The sequence below is a fragment of the Apteryx mantelli genome, chromosome 28 (genome assembly GCF_036417845.1).
Source record: "Apteryx mantelli isolate bAptMan1 chromosome 28, bAptMan1.hap1, whole genome shotgun sequence".
NCBI classification, from domain to species: domain Eukaryota; kingdom Metazoa; phylum Chordata; class Aves; order Apterygiformes; family Apterygidae; genus Apteryx; species Apteryx mantelli.
Window position 1 is genome coordinate 5,526,501 of NC_090005.1, and position 14,140 is coordinate 5,540,640.

Here is a 14,140-nt window from a genome sequence, read left to right on the forward strand (position 1 = left end):
CATCCCTGGGGATTGGAGCAGGTCTTTAAACAACATTTCGTAGCAAGCTGCTTCAACAGGTACCTTAAATCCCACCTGCCACCAAGAGTCGGGATCCTTGCCCAAAGCAATGAAGGCTCCCAAGGAGGGGGGTTGTACTGAGCCGTGTGTCTTGCTCCATATGTTGCCTTGCTCAGTGTGGTGTTGTCCGAGGTCACGTCGCCTTGTAAAGTCTGGTCTGAGTCGGAGCACCTTTGGTTTTTGGCATGCCTGGCACATGCGGGAGTGCAGCGGTGGTGAGGGTGCGTGTGGCTCTGGAGAAGTTGTTGTGTGTGGTGGCATGTGCCGGGGTGTCTGCAGAACTAGGGCCATGGGCAAAGCCCAGCGGCTTGGGGCCGGCCGGCTGCGGGCAGACCCTTGCCGGGAAACATCCAGGCAGAGAAGAGTGTGCCCAGGGGGAAGGGTTTTAGCCACCATTTATATGGGTGGCCAAAAGGAAAGTAAATTGGGAAAACAGGGGGATGGCCCAGAGTTCAGACAAAAATTTCATTTCTGGACTGTCATCTTTAAAAGGGAAAAATAATTGAGATCAAAAAAACCATGAACCAAAGAACTTTTTAGAACTTTTTCCGGTTAAAACAAGGGCTACTTCCTGAAGACACAGGGTCTGTCATTTTTTTTTCTTGGGCAGATTTTGGCTCCAAGCCGTTACGGACGTCCCATGTTCACGTTGGCCAGGAGCAGTGCTAAGCTTGCTTGCGTCCGTATGCTTTCGGCCAGGCAGCAAGGTCGTTCTGCTCATGACGTAACGCTGTGTTGTGCTTTCGTTTTGATGTGCGTAGGGTGATGCTCCCTGGAATAGGAGCCTGAGCTATTTACTATGTGACGTGATGCTTTAAACTGCGTTTACATGGGAAGCATCCATGGCACAGCAGTTTCCAGCCTGGACTGTGGTTAACAATTGATGCTGCTTGTACATACGTGTCGTCAGTGGTGGAAAAATGCCAAAGAGCAGATTTCATTTGAGCTAAAGCCATTTTTCTTTGTACATTTCTTAAAATAAATGACTGTAAATGATCTATTATTACATTACCAAATGTGTTGGTGTGTGTTAGAGGAAGAAACATTTTCACTACCCCTGGGAAGGCCAAGCCTGCGGGAAAGTACTTGCCCCCCTGCTAAAGGCCCCTTCCCTTTGCTGGAGGCCAGAGCAGGGGACTCCCTGCGAGCTGCCTTGCCTGGAAACCTGCCATCCTCAGCAGGACCCACAGCAGATCTTCAAAGTCAGGGAGAGGCTGGGATAGCCCTGATCGGGGCCCATCCTGCAGGAGAGACCCCGGGCTGAAACCTCCCCCCAGCACCTCCAATCCCACCAGACCCTGGAGCCTCTGTGCTGCTGGTGTATGACTCCTATGGGGTCTGCGGGCTCCTTGGGGTCTCCCGCCAACCTGCAGCAAGGAGCCCCAATGTCTCCACAGGCTGCAGGAGATGCTGGGGTAGGTTCAGCCGAGGAGGAGAGGGCTGGGTCCCACCAGCTGCACAAGGGCCCTTCGGTGCTGGAAGGACAAGGCAGCAGTGAACGAAGGACGTTTCTGTGTCAAAGGGAGGCCAGAGCCACCTCCAGTACCCACCTGCATCCCAGAGGACCACAGCAGGGCCCCGCTGCTGTGTTTTCTCTCTCCCAGGAACAGCATGTGCCGGGGCTTCATGTAATTCAAGTTGAGAGTATCGCTGCTTCGGAGCAGCAACGTACTGGGGGAAGGAGGTGGCATGACCCTGCGTCCTCCTGCAACTGCGGAAAGGACAGCGATGAAACCCAAGCCATGATGAATAGGGATGGGCTGGCAAAGGACACAGCTGCCTGGCAGCTGGCTGCTCCATCTCCAAGAGGCTGTCTCTCCCCACCTGAATGCAGCTGGGCTACTGTGCCGCACGAGCAGGGAGCTACCGGGTGCTGCAGGCTGGGGCTGGGCAGCGATGTGGCCCCAGCAATAACCCCAAGGGAAGAGATGTGGGGACATGGGGATGCTACCCACTGAACCCTCCCCACGAGACTGTGTCTCCCAAATACTCCCTGCTGCTGGGTAAGAGCTGGGCTTGCACAGAGGCCTCCAAGGGGAAAATGGGACCTTCTTGCCAGACCTCCTAAATGGGATCTGTGCCCATTAGAAGGTGCTGAGGAGCTGGCAGGCAGAGTGGGATAGATTTGTCCACTGTCACTGCAAACCATCTTTAGTGTGTGCCACGCTCCCGGTTTTGCTCCACAGGGCTTTCCAGGGTATCTCCAGCCCTGTGCTGGTTCATGGCTTGTTATTTCTGAGCTAGATCATCAGAGGGTCAGCAGGAGAGCCACAAGACGTTGAGGGACCCCATCAGGCTGGCCTTCCAGTGCAGGCTACGAAGATACCTGCAGGGCAGCAGACAGCAATCTCTGTCTTGTCCGTCTCAGGTGAAGTTGAATCCAGCCCCAGGGGTTCATAAAATCCCTCCTGGGCATCCCCCATCACTTCAGCCTTGCTGAGAGACCATGGCCAAGCTGCACCAGGCTGTGCTGGAGACACGGACAGCCCGCGCTGGCTTTTTCTCAGCAAGGTCGGAGGTGCTGGCATCAGGGACTCAGCAGTGCAGCCCCAGCGGGCAGAGGAGGCCCATGTCCAAGCTATCTTCGCTGTCTGGCAATGGCCGACTTCATTGCTAGTAGGGCAGTGCCCAGAGCATGCACAGGGATCCATCTCCAGGCTGTGGTTACACCTCTTGACTGCCACGTAGCTACACTCCATGGCTGTCCATGCTCGCAGTGTTGTGCCAGTGTACGGCACCTTGCACAGCACGATCTGCCCAAGACGGGGACGCAAGCTGCTCCACTGGGAAGAGCCTCCTCTCCCATCTCCGCTCTTTCTCTCCTGAGCTCACTTTTGCTCTGGGAACCTCTATTTCGGGTCCTTCTTGCTTCACATCCCCTTTCAGACAAGGTGAGACTTGCACCACAGCCACCGGGTGCTCAGAGACTGCAAAAAAAAAGTCTGCAGAAGGTTGAAGATTTGGGGAGGCCCCAAGCAAAGAAACCTGGGCTCTGGGGACCATCGTGGCTGGCAAAAGTACCCAAAGGTGTTTTTTCACAGGGAGTTACAGTTCAGTGCTCTCAAACAGGCTGTGAAGTGCAGGGGGAGGCGTGCTGTGGCATGGCATGAAGAGAAACCATATTTTTGTGCCAGAGTGGAAGGGGACAGAGCGCGACTCTGGATGCCGCTTCGTACTTCCGCAGACAGTGGCCGTGTCCAAAGGACTCAAGGAGAAAGGTCTCCGTGACAGCAAAACGGCATGTGCAGAAGGACCAGGCACAGCTGGCATCCAGGTAGGTAAGACTTGCATTTTGACCATCTCTCATCTTGTCTGGTTTTCACCCAGCAAGACCCTTCCCTGGACTGACAGCTGCTGGGACACTCCAAGACATGGTGAGCTGTAGCACGGGACACAAGGTGGGGCACCAAGTTCTGCTGCAGCCCACGGTGAGCAAAGAGCAGGCAAAATCCTGCCCCACATTCCCTCTCCCTACCCAAACCATGCTCCTCTCTTGCTGTGCTTCACGCACAGCTTGGGCTCTTACAACCGGGCCAGCGTCAACCCCTGTTCGCTGGCCAAGCAGCCGAGCATTTCTCATCACCTGCAACAGCTGCCCCACGGGAGCCCTGGGTCCAGTCCTGCCTTGCTGGGGGGTGACCACCATTCTCTGCCCCACACTGGGAGGTGGCAATGCCAGAAGTAGCACCCGGGTCCCCTGGCACTGCCGTGTCCTCGGTGGCCCCCTCTAGCGCGGCGGGGGCAGCGGCCTCTGCATCGCTGAGGGTTTAGCAACTCGGCTTGTCTCCGAGTCGCAGGCGTAAACCGTGCTCACCTGCAGCAACCTTCGTCAGGCAACGCTGCCATGACGAACGCAGCCCGGAGACACGAGGCCGAGCATCTTTGCGCGCCGCTGCCAAGCCCCGGGGCAGCGGCAGGCGCAAGCTCGGCCCACCCCAGCGTCTGCGCTGCATTCAAAACCGGGCCCCAGGGAAAGTCCCCGCCGAGCCCGATTTACATGAGCAGGAAAGGGGCTGTCTTGCAGAGCAGCAGCTTTGCCATTTTTAGTCGTGGAGGCCAGGCTGGTCAGGCAGGCCGCTGTGTTTTGCAGAACTTGGGACTGGATGTTTCCCTGCTGTTTGCAGTGAAATATGGCTGGTGTTTTCAAGAGGCTGTGGGTGCTCCAGGCGAACCTCTGGATGATGGCCCTGGTCACAGGTAGGCGTCAGATCTGGGCTTTGCATTAAGGAAGGGTCTAAGAGCTGCAAAAGCAAGGGAACATGCACCAAGGGGATTAGCTAGCGTGTGTCTGGGCCTGGTGTAGTGCAACAGGAGACTTCATTCAGGGCTGGCTTTAAATGAATTATTTCCAAGCTTTGCAATCCCCACTCTCAGTCCTGCTTTTTGCACAAAATAAGCCTCGGGCTCAGCAGAGCACGGTGAGCCGGGGGTGGCCCATATGGGCTGGGCTCGAAGCGTGGCTCGGGTTTAGGGGAGCACGCCGTGTTGTTTCCCGTTGGCGCGAGGGAGGTGGAAAGTGTCACGGGATGCAGCAGTCTCACCCGGACAGCATGGGAGACCTCTCGGCAGAGCTGCGTGCTGGACTGGTCACGGCGGGCTGGCCAGCGTGGGAGCTGGAGACCCCGGTACCCAAATGGTGTGGGGCCTTCACGGCTGTGGATGCAGGTGGGAGGAAAAAGGATTTTACCGTTTATTGCTCTCTGAGGCCCAAGGACGGGTGCGAGATGGAGCTGGCTGGGGCCGGCACATCGCTGGGGCCGTGGCTGAACCGCGTCCCTTTGCTCATCAGGGTCCAGCGCTCAGGAGCTGCAGAGACATGCGAGCAAAGAGGCTTTTGGGGTGTTTGGGGAGCACTGAAGCAGGGCAGCTGAGCGCCCTGAGCAGCAGCTGCTCCAGCCCGGCTCGTCGGCTGAGACGGGACGGCAGTGACGTTAGTACGCCCACCGGGCAGCTGGGCCTGAACCACGAGGGGAGCTCGTCCTGGAGCTAACGAAGCTGCCCAAGGCCAGTTATAGAGGCAAAGCGCCAGCTCCCTGTGCCGCCCCGTGGAGAAGCAGCGGTTTAAACCCGCGCCCCAGCTCCTGTCCCTTTGCTTCTCCTCCTCCTCGGGGCAGGGACTTCTGCGCACGCAGGGGAACCTTTAAAGCATTTCTGTTTGGCGGCCACCCGAACATGCACTGATTTGAGGTCCTGGCTCACCGGATCCGCTGGCTCACGGGGTTATATCACAGCTCTCGCAGTGCCACACGCACCTCTGCAGCCTCCGCTGGTGGCTTCGAGGGAGGCCAGGAGAAGCTGAGTCCGTCTGCTGCCAGCCAGCGTCTAGCTGTTGCGGTTGTAAAGGAAAGTTTGGCTATGGGGGGGCTGCCAGGTGAGAAACCAGCCTAGCTGTTCGTTTAGAAACACCAGCAAAACTCAGAGGGCAAATCCTGCCATGCTCTGATCCACGCTAGCCCTGCACCGGGATGAGGTGCATCTCTTCCTCTCATAAAAGATGAAATAAAGCTGGAGAGATGCGCAAGGAGGGGAGAGTTTGTCTGCAGAGAGGTAGATGTTGGAGATGGGCAGGGCCTGGAAAGCAAAGCAGCCCGGTCCTGGGAGAGGCTCTGGGGCAGCGAGGGGAGCCCATGGCTGAGCCAGGACATCCCTGCGGGCTGCTCTTTGGGGTAGGGAGATCTGCACCAGGGTCGCAGGGCTCTGAGCAAAGCTTGGGCTTGGCAACTGAACAGCAGCTTCTTCTGGGGGACTTTTGCAGCAGCCCGAACACGCTGGGATGTGGTGCAAGCCCCCACCTCCGCGCCAGAGTTCCCCACGGTGGGGTTTAGCTGACGTTCATTAAACGGACGGAGCTGGGCACTGAAGCGATGCAGTAAACAGAGCTGGTTCTTCCGGCCCAGCTGCAGCGGGAGGAAACGAGGCACCTAAACCACAGGGCACAGGAGCTGCGGGCAGGGGGTCTCACGCAGGGGCCAGTGAGCCGGGGGCTCCCGGTGCTCGCCCCGGTTCCTGCACTGCGCCGCAGGTCCAAGCCCCATGTGTGCTCCCAGCCCTTGCCCTGTGGGACCCCATGGTCCCAAAGGCTAAAAGCCCTCCTGGCCATCAAGTGACCTAAATCCCAGGGAAGCCCCAGCAGGGAAAGTGTTTCTGGTTGATTCAGATGAGAAAATGGAGAGCGTAAATAAAGAGGCCTGGCTTGCGTCTAAAAGGGGCAGGTGACCTCCAGGTGGGCCCAGATGGGCTGAGAACTCGCTCCCTTTCCCCATGGAAGACTGCAGTTAAGGTACTGCCTCTTCCCGGGGGGTTCAAACCTGCTGCTGCCGCCCACGTGATAAGTCAGCCCAGTTTTGTATCAACCCCATTGCACAGCAATTAAATATTCACGTGGAGAGCTTGTGGGTGGCTCTGTAGCTGAGCAGTTAGAGCATGCACTTGCAAGTGGGGCCTTGGGACTCCTGCTCCAGAGGATACTGAAGTCTTTTTTTTTTTTTCCGTGCAATGGCAATGTGTGCAGGAACTGGCCATCCATGTCCTCATTCAGAGGGGGAAATGTCCAAGTCACCAAACTACAGAGAGTTTCATACCTCAGCCTCCTCTCTGACCCAGGAAATATTCAGTGATGTTGTGATGGAGCCCCGGGGTCTGCCTAGACCCTTTCTGCAAGGTTTCATTGGAACATCAACCAGAAAGCAGCCCTGTTCAGTTAGAAAAAATTCAGGAGACAGGATGGAAATAGAAGGGTTTGTACCCAAATCACACTGTGCTGTGTCCTTGCTGGTAGGCCCTCTCCTCTGAGTGGTGGCTCGGGTTGGGATGCTCCCCAGGAAGGTTCGACCTTGCTCCTTCCAGACACAGCAGTCGACCCCATGCCATGCTGCCTCAGCACTGTCCATCACACGTGAGACACGGAGACTTGCTTCTCCTGGGTCAGCACCCAAAATAGTCTGGTCTCTCAGAGATGGGGTTTGGCTTGTCCTAGCAAGAGGAGGCAGCCAAGCCATTGAGTTGTGGCCTCCCGAGCTTTGGGGAACAAGGGACAGAGGCCCCCAACCCCCCGCAGCTGGATGGAGGATGAGGGTGAGGAAGGATGGAAGAGTCCTGACAGTGCTGTGGGTTTGGCTGGGGGTTTTGAAGCTGCCCCTGAGTTGTGCTGGGTTTGGTAGAGGTAGAGCCTGTGTTCAGAGCCTGTGTTGGGTGCAAAGGGCCCGCAGTGCACACCGTCCCACGTGGGACATCCTACACAAGCTCATCCTACATGAGCTCGTGACTGCTATTTCAAGCCCCTTTTCTCGTCTTGCAGGTGGGATCTCAGCAGCCGGGAACAGCACCGGGAGCGATACAAGTGAGTAACATCTCGGGCCCCTCAGGCTCTTCCCTATGCATGGCCCCAGGGCCCCTTCCCATCCCCGCTGGCTGCGCCACAAAGGCACTGGTCCCCTGCAGAGCTAGAGACATCCCCATCACCACAGCCCTTTCCCCGCATCTCACAAAACTTGGACGTGCCGAGCCGTGGGACCAGCAGGAACTCAAAGACTTCTCCAATCCCACCTCCGCTCAGACATGTTACACGGGAACCACCAGGAGCCATGATGCCTTGTCTGACTGAGTCATGGCCCTGACCATAAACCACGTGCCTAATTCTTCCACCTACTTCATTCTAAAATTGTTGACAGAGCATTTACCCCAAGCACTGTGTTAACTGGGCAAACCTTTAAAATCGTGCTTGACAATGTTGGAGGGAATCCCAGGCTGTGATCTCCTCCGCAGCATTTCCCCAGCCTTGCGTCTAGCTCTCCTTCGGCAAAGCGGGATCAGTTTTGGCTTTCCCAAGAACCCAAGTAGTTTTCCTTCATGTTTGCAGAGCATGTAGCATGGCTCAGGACCAGGCAATCGATTCATGCACACACAGTTTGTGCCATTCCCATCTTCAGGGTGTTAATCATGAATTCTGCAACCCAAGTTCAGCTCTGGGAGCAAATTACAGGCAAAAGCACAAAATGCAGCAAAAATACCAAATACAACACAATACAAAAAACGTGCTAGTGATGAGGAGAAAAGCCAGCTGAAGACATGGGTCTGTCCTTGCAAAGGCTTCTTAGTGCATGTCAGCTCCCATAACTCCATGACAGGTGGCACTTTTGGACCTAAGCTGGGACTAACAAGATAAACTGAACTCCATGGGGTTTTGCCTCTAATGCTTTTAAATGCTTGGGCTCTGGGCCCTGGTTCATGTACTACAAGGTGGCAGGAGAGCTATTAGCAGAGGCTTTTGCACGAAGCAGTAAGCTGCTTACGGCTGCTGATTTCAACCATATAGAACAGATCCATTTTATCACTCATGTTTTAATTATGGAAACCAAAAATAATGCAAGAAAATCAAGTCTGGCAGCTAAATTAACAGCTGGAATTAAGTTGTATTTTAGAGGAAAGCCCCAATTATGATGAATGTATAAAGGCAACTAACAATTTTGAGCATGTGTAAGTGACTATTAAAGGCCATAGAAGTGTGTCTGAAAACCAAGACATCACCTGTGAAGGGATCCTGAGTAAATAGCAAATTAATACGTTTCTTTATGACTTTAGGAGGGCAGCTACTAGTTGTACATAGGCAGGAGTGGGAGCAGGCAAAAAATATCCCAGGGAAGCCATTTCTACAGTAAATTGGAGTTTCTGCTAAAGGAATATTTTCACAAAAAGTCTCTGATAGCCACTGCAAATGCTGCTGCTTCATCAAAACAAAGCCAAACGCTCCAAAGAAGCATAATCCATTAAAATGGAAAGCTCTTGACCTAGGGGATGCTGGGGATGTCTCACGGGAGCTGTGCTTTCTCCATTTCCCTGGTGGAGCCATGTCCTCCCTGGGGTGCCAGGACCCCACACTCATGTGCCCAGCCCAGTGTTCACTGGTATTAATTGCAAGAGAAGAGCAATTTCTTCTCTTCCCAGGTGGCGTTGGTTGAGGGGTGCCCCAGGGAAGGCTGTGCTCGGGTGGGGAGCAGGCTGTGAGCACCCTTCTCCCCCAGCAGGCATGGCATGCCCCAAGTCCCACCAGCACCCGCGCTATGTGGCGGCCAAGAGGAACATGCCCGTCCACTTCATCTGCTACACCTCCGAGCCTCAGCACATGCAGTGGTACAAAATGGTGGAGGGCACCGACAACCTCTATGAGCTGGATGACAGCACCTCCCGCTTCAGCATAGAGCGGAAGGATACCTTCATCAACTTCACCATCTTCAGGATCACCTATGAGGACAACGGCATCTACGTGTGTGACAGTAAAAACCTCACGGAGGAGAAGAAGCAGACACACACGTGCGGGACCGAGCTCAGAGTCATGAGTGAGTGAGAGCACCCCATATGCCCCGCTCACCTCCGCACATTCTCCAACCCCCGCACACCCCAGGAGATGCTCTTTCTCCACATGCACCTCTCACTTTTCCCCCTCCGTATGAGCCCCATGTCATGCCCTTGTGCATCTACCTCTCCCCAATGCCTGTGAGATCCCTTTGGATACAAGTTTGGATGCCCCATGGCACCGCAGTCACTTCTTTGCACACTGCCAGCCAAGCAAGCAGCTGGATAACCCCTCTGATTTGCCATGGCTCATCTGTGCCACATAAACACATCCCAGGGACTGCATTTCCTTGAAAAAAGACATTCTGCTTGTCCTGGTCAATGATGTGTCCTGCCCAGGACATCTCATTCCGGAGCTAGTCCCTGATGCCAGTCCCAGCAGGTTTCTGCAATTCTCAGGTCTCTCCTGAGGGTGAGGACATGTTGCCAAGCTCCCCCCAGCTCTGCCAACACATCTGCCCTGGCATGAACCCATGGCCATGGCAAGCTTGTCCCCTTTCCCCAGGAGCCTGGAACTAAGATGGGACTCGGGATTTTTGCCATGGTGAGCTCATCCCCTTTCCCCGGGAGCCTGGAACTAAGATGGGACTCAGGACTTCTCCCTGTGCTTCTAGGTCACAGCAACATCCAGCAGGTCCAGAGCAGGAACACCCTGAAAGATGCTATCATCATCATCCAGTCCATCCTGCTGGTCATCTTCATCAGCGTCCCCATGCTTCTCTTCCTAGATAAAGTGAGTGACAGTATCTCCAGCAGTGGAGATGTCCCCAGCTTTGCCACTGCCTTCTTCATAGCGGTCCCCCACAAGCCTGGTACTTGGCCAAGGCAGTGAGGACACCACTAGGGATGGGGATGGGGAGGGACTGGTTTTTTGGTACATTGCACGGGGTCCCCTGTGCCCCGTGACATAACCTGCACCAGCAGTTATGTGGGTGATGGTGACACCCAGCCTGTGACTCTCCTTTCTGCAGGGTGAAGGCAAGGACAGCCCTGAGGAGGACCACACCTACGAGGTAACACTGAATTAATTATAGAAATACCTCTGTTATATTGGCTTGATTGTTGCAATAGCCTATTGTGTCCTTGTGGGTGTCTGCTAGGTACCACAAGTCTTTGCAGGGTGTACCAGGGCATCTTCCTCCCAAGTGTCTGTTGCACATCAGCCTTGAAGAGCTTCTCATAAAAGCAAGCCAAGCTCTAAGCACTTGCAGCCTTCTGTCTCCATCTTTTCCCCTCTCAGAGACTGCCCTGATCTCCAGGGAGATCGTCTGGAGATAGGTCTCTGCTCATGGGTATGGGAGGGAGGGATGTGCTGCAGCCGGTGCCACGCTCCCCATCATGTTTCTCAGCCTCATTCCTCTTGCCACAGGGCCTGGAAGTGGAACAGATGGCCACCTACGAGGACATTACTCCTTTTCGGGATGTGAAGGCCAAATGGACAGTCGGGGAGCATCCAGGCGAGGAGTGAAGAGCCCTGCACCCACCACCATGCAGGCACCCATGGCACCACTCCCCACTGCGCCTGCCATCAACCTGCTGGCCCCCAAGGGGACAGGACCCCGGCTCCTGCTGTCACAGGTGGTCACAGGTGCCTCGATCCCAAGCTGGGATCATGGACTGAGTCACCGGCGCGCAGCACGCCGTCTCTGGTAGCCTTGCACAGAGCTTGAGCCCTGCTGCCCTTTGGTGCTTGCTTTGCCACGTCCACCGCCACGTCCAGACCATGCCCACTAAGACTGTCCTGCCCCAGGTGTTGCTTTTACTGCCCCACTGCTTAATCCCTAATGTATATGTAGAAATTAGTAGCCAACTGTTGTCCCCCAGTAGCAAACAGCCCCAAAACCTCAGCCAGCCTCACATCAACACACTTAGCTCCTGTGTGTTTAATGCAACAAGCGTACCAGAGTGGGCAGTGGGTCTCTTTCAGCCCCCATGTCCCCAAGAAGGAGACACAAGGGCCAGGCATGATATCTCCTTGTGCTGCATGGACCCTCCTGAGCTGCAAGACCCCACTGCAGCCCCCTGCACTCCTGGCAGAGGAGCCGAGGTGAGCAGCACCCTGTGGGTTGGCATGGTGGGTGTTATGAGAAGTAGTTACTTGCCAAGTCACAGATGTGTCCATCTGGTCAGCCAAGCTGGTGGTTGTCTTAGATAGAGGATCCTCCAGAAGTGCCTTTTTCTGTCCAAGGACAATAGGAAAGGCTGGGAGAGAGCTCTGGCCTGGAGGTTCTTGTGCAGGGCTTGCTCCTCTCCAGACAAGAGCTGTCCTGTGTCACAAGGAGGTCGCCCTTGGCAAGGGCCACGTGTGACCTCAGAACCTATGGGAAGGACATAAACTGTGGGACACAAATGTCCAACTGCTTTTTGAAGTCCGAATAAAGATAACAGGTAAATTCACGCCCTTCTTCCTCCAGGCGTCCTAGCTCCATCCTGCCATGCCCAGTCCTGGTGTGTCCCATAACCCTGGTGCCAGTGTCAGTGGGATGCCCTGGGCCCTGGTACCAGGAATAAGGAGCAATAAGAGCAATTAGCTCCCTGGAAGAGAAGCTGCATGTGTTTGGGATACACTGGGAAAGGACCACCCTGCCCCTCGGCAGGGACATGGTGGTGTCAGCCTCCCCTGCCTGAGGGACACAGACAATCAAAAGATTAACATGCTTAGTGGGCATGGAGCTGCTCCAGGGTCCCACGGCTATGCATTTGGGGACGAGAGCCCTGCTATAAAAAACTTCACCACTGCTGCCTTGCAGGATTGACTAGGAGAAAAAAAAAAGTCACCTCCGGGGATAAATTAGACATGACATCAAGCAGCTGTGAGTGAACAGCTTGGACTGCGTGCATGTGTCCCTTGTTGTGGGAAGGATCCTGGCCCGAATGTGTAGTTTTCCTTGATTTACCTGGCCCACTCGAAAAGCTGTGTGGCTTGTGTGGCTGAAACTATCTGCTTTCTGAGAGCAATGGGTAACGCTGCCCCGGCAGAGCCCAGGGCCTCCGGGCTATATCTACGTTTGGGGCGCCAAGGAGAAGCAGACAGGACTGCTCCGCTTCCTGAAACAGCCGGCAGAAAAGTGAGGGCGCAAACAGGAGCAAACAGGGCTTTTCAGCAGGGAACAGGATGGTTCTTGTTTACTGGTAGCCACCTTAATGGAAACTGGAACTCAATCTAAATAGCACAAAAACAGCATTTTAAGGGTGTTTTTTTTAATTAGTAAAATAAAACTATCCTAAATTAGTTACATACATATGTATGTAAATATTATTTAAACACGTTTTACTTATAAAATTGATTAATTAAAGAAAGAAGTATTCACAGTGGGAGAAGTGAACTGGCTGTTCCTGTTTCCCACATTTGCCAAGATTTTAGAACTAGCAGAGCTCATCCCTCCATGCCTTGTTTTCATTTAGGAAATGGAAGAGGAAGGCAACTTTTCCGGCCTTCCCGATTCCCAACTGCTTTCTCAATTTTGTATAAACAATTCACTAAACTGACTTAACTGAATAATATGAAATAAGGAGAATCTGCTGTTTGCACCTGGAGAGGAAGCCACTGATGTCAAAAGCAGTTTCGGCAACCTCAGTTCCACTCTGTTGCTCAGCTACCTACCTAGCCCAGGGCCTTGGCTTCCTTTAAAATGCCAGAAACAAATTAATATTTCTGTACTATTAGGGTTTTATTTTAAAATCTTAAGTTAGTTTTGAGTGAGGCTAGAGTTAAGATTTGTTGTAATTTTATATTGATGTAGGCTTGTATTTAAAATGCATTTAATGTAAATAAATATATTTCAGTACATACAATCCAGGCTCTATATTGTTAACTGATTTGTATCCCCACCATCAGCAGGATGATTAGGCAGACAGCTGTTTTCAAGCCCCACTGGGATGCGGCCCTGGATCTACCATTTCCAAGTGTGTTTGATGGAGCTGGTCCCTTTCCTCTCTGTGGAACCATGAGGATGCTCTGAGCAGTTCTAGCTCCAGTAAATAAAACCACCAGTTCAACCTGAAAAGGAGTATTTACCTCAGGAGTCGGTGAGCTAGCAGAGGTGGTTAACTTCTGCCTACAACCTGGGTCAACCACGTCGTTGTCCACCGAATTGCTCAGCCTGGGCTGTGGGCCAGCAGCTGGCTCCCGGGTCAGGATTCACTGGAGCTCCAGCTCACCCAGCAGCTTCCAACTTGCCCAGCACAGCGCTAGAAAGGTCCCTCCCACCCACTCACCCCAGGCTGGGTGGTCAGGAGGACCCAGAGAGTATATGTGCCTGCAAGGAAGGCTGCTTCACTTGTTCTGATGCTTCTGGTGATGCTCAAGGCAAGGTACATGGATGGGGGACCACCTTGAAGAGAATTCAGGTTTTTTTTCTCTCTCAAAAGACAAAAGGAAATGACAGAGTGTAATGGTGCTTTATGAGACACTACTTTGGGTCACAAAAGTGGGCACTTGAAAGCTAGAAAAAGGCCAAATCGATGTTTGGGAGATACTTATGCAACTGTAATTCTGTTAGTGGCATGTCTTCGTCCAGTGCAGAATTTCACAGTCACACGCTACCTTCTAAGCAAAGCTTCTGCCTCTTTTAATGCCCAGAGGTGATGTAAGCAGGGACAAACCAGGTTTCAGGGACACCACACAGTCTGGAGCCTCCTGGCATCTCCGTGCTTGACTGCAACATAAAAAGTGATGGTTTATCACCATGCTTTTACTAACAGAACTGGACAGGCACCAGGGCATTGA

At 53.8% G+C, this 14,140-nt stretch overlaps 1 protein-coding gene across 2 annotated transcripts; it reads left to right on the top strand.

Moving 5' to 3' along the window:
* The first annotated feature begins 4,132 nt into the window (after positions 1–4,132).
* Positions 4,133–12,176, top strand: CD79B (CD79b molecule). 2 transcript variants are annotated; one of them, XM_067311952.1, is made up of 6 exons: positions 4,133–4,257; positions 7,358–7,399; positions 9,081–9,395; positions 10,026–10,144; positions 10,383–10,424; positions 10,781–12,176. In XM_067311952.1, the coding sequence occupies exons 1-6, from the start codon at positions 4,191–4,193 to the stop codon at positions 10,877–10,879; spliced, it is 684 nt and encodes a 227-aa protein (XP_067168053.1). In that variant the 5' UTR covers positions 4,133–4,190; the 3' UTR covers positions 10,880–12,176. The 2 variants fall into 2 exon arrangements, with proteins under 2 accessions (XP_067168053.1, XP_013800480.2); XM_013945026.2 differs by having other exon boundaries at positions 9,084–9,395.
* The last annotated feature ends 1,964 nt before the right edge of the window (positions 12,177–14,140 follow it).

Bases quoted from the DNA above. Each gene is read 5' to 3' on its own strand.
- CD79B (XM_067311952.1), top strand. From the start codon at position 4,191: ATGGCTGGTGTTTTCAAGAGGCTGTGGGTGCTCCAGGCGAACCTCTGG. The intron at 9,396-10,025 runs GTGAGTGAGAGC...CTGTGCTTCTAG, and splicing joins GACCGAGCTCAGAGTCATGA to GTCACAGCAACATCCAGCAG. The intron at 10,145-10,382 runs GTGAGTGACAGT...TCCTTTCTGCAG, and splicing joins TGCTTCTCTTCCTAGATAAA to GGTGAAGGCAAGGACAGCCC.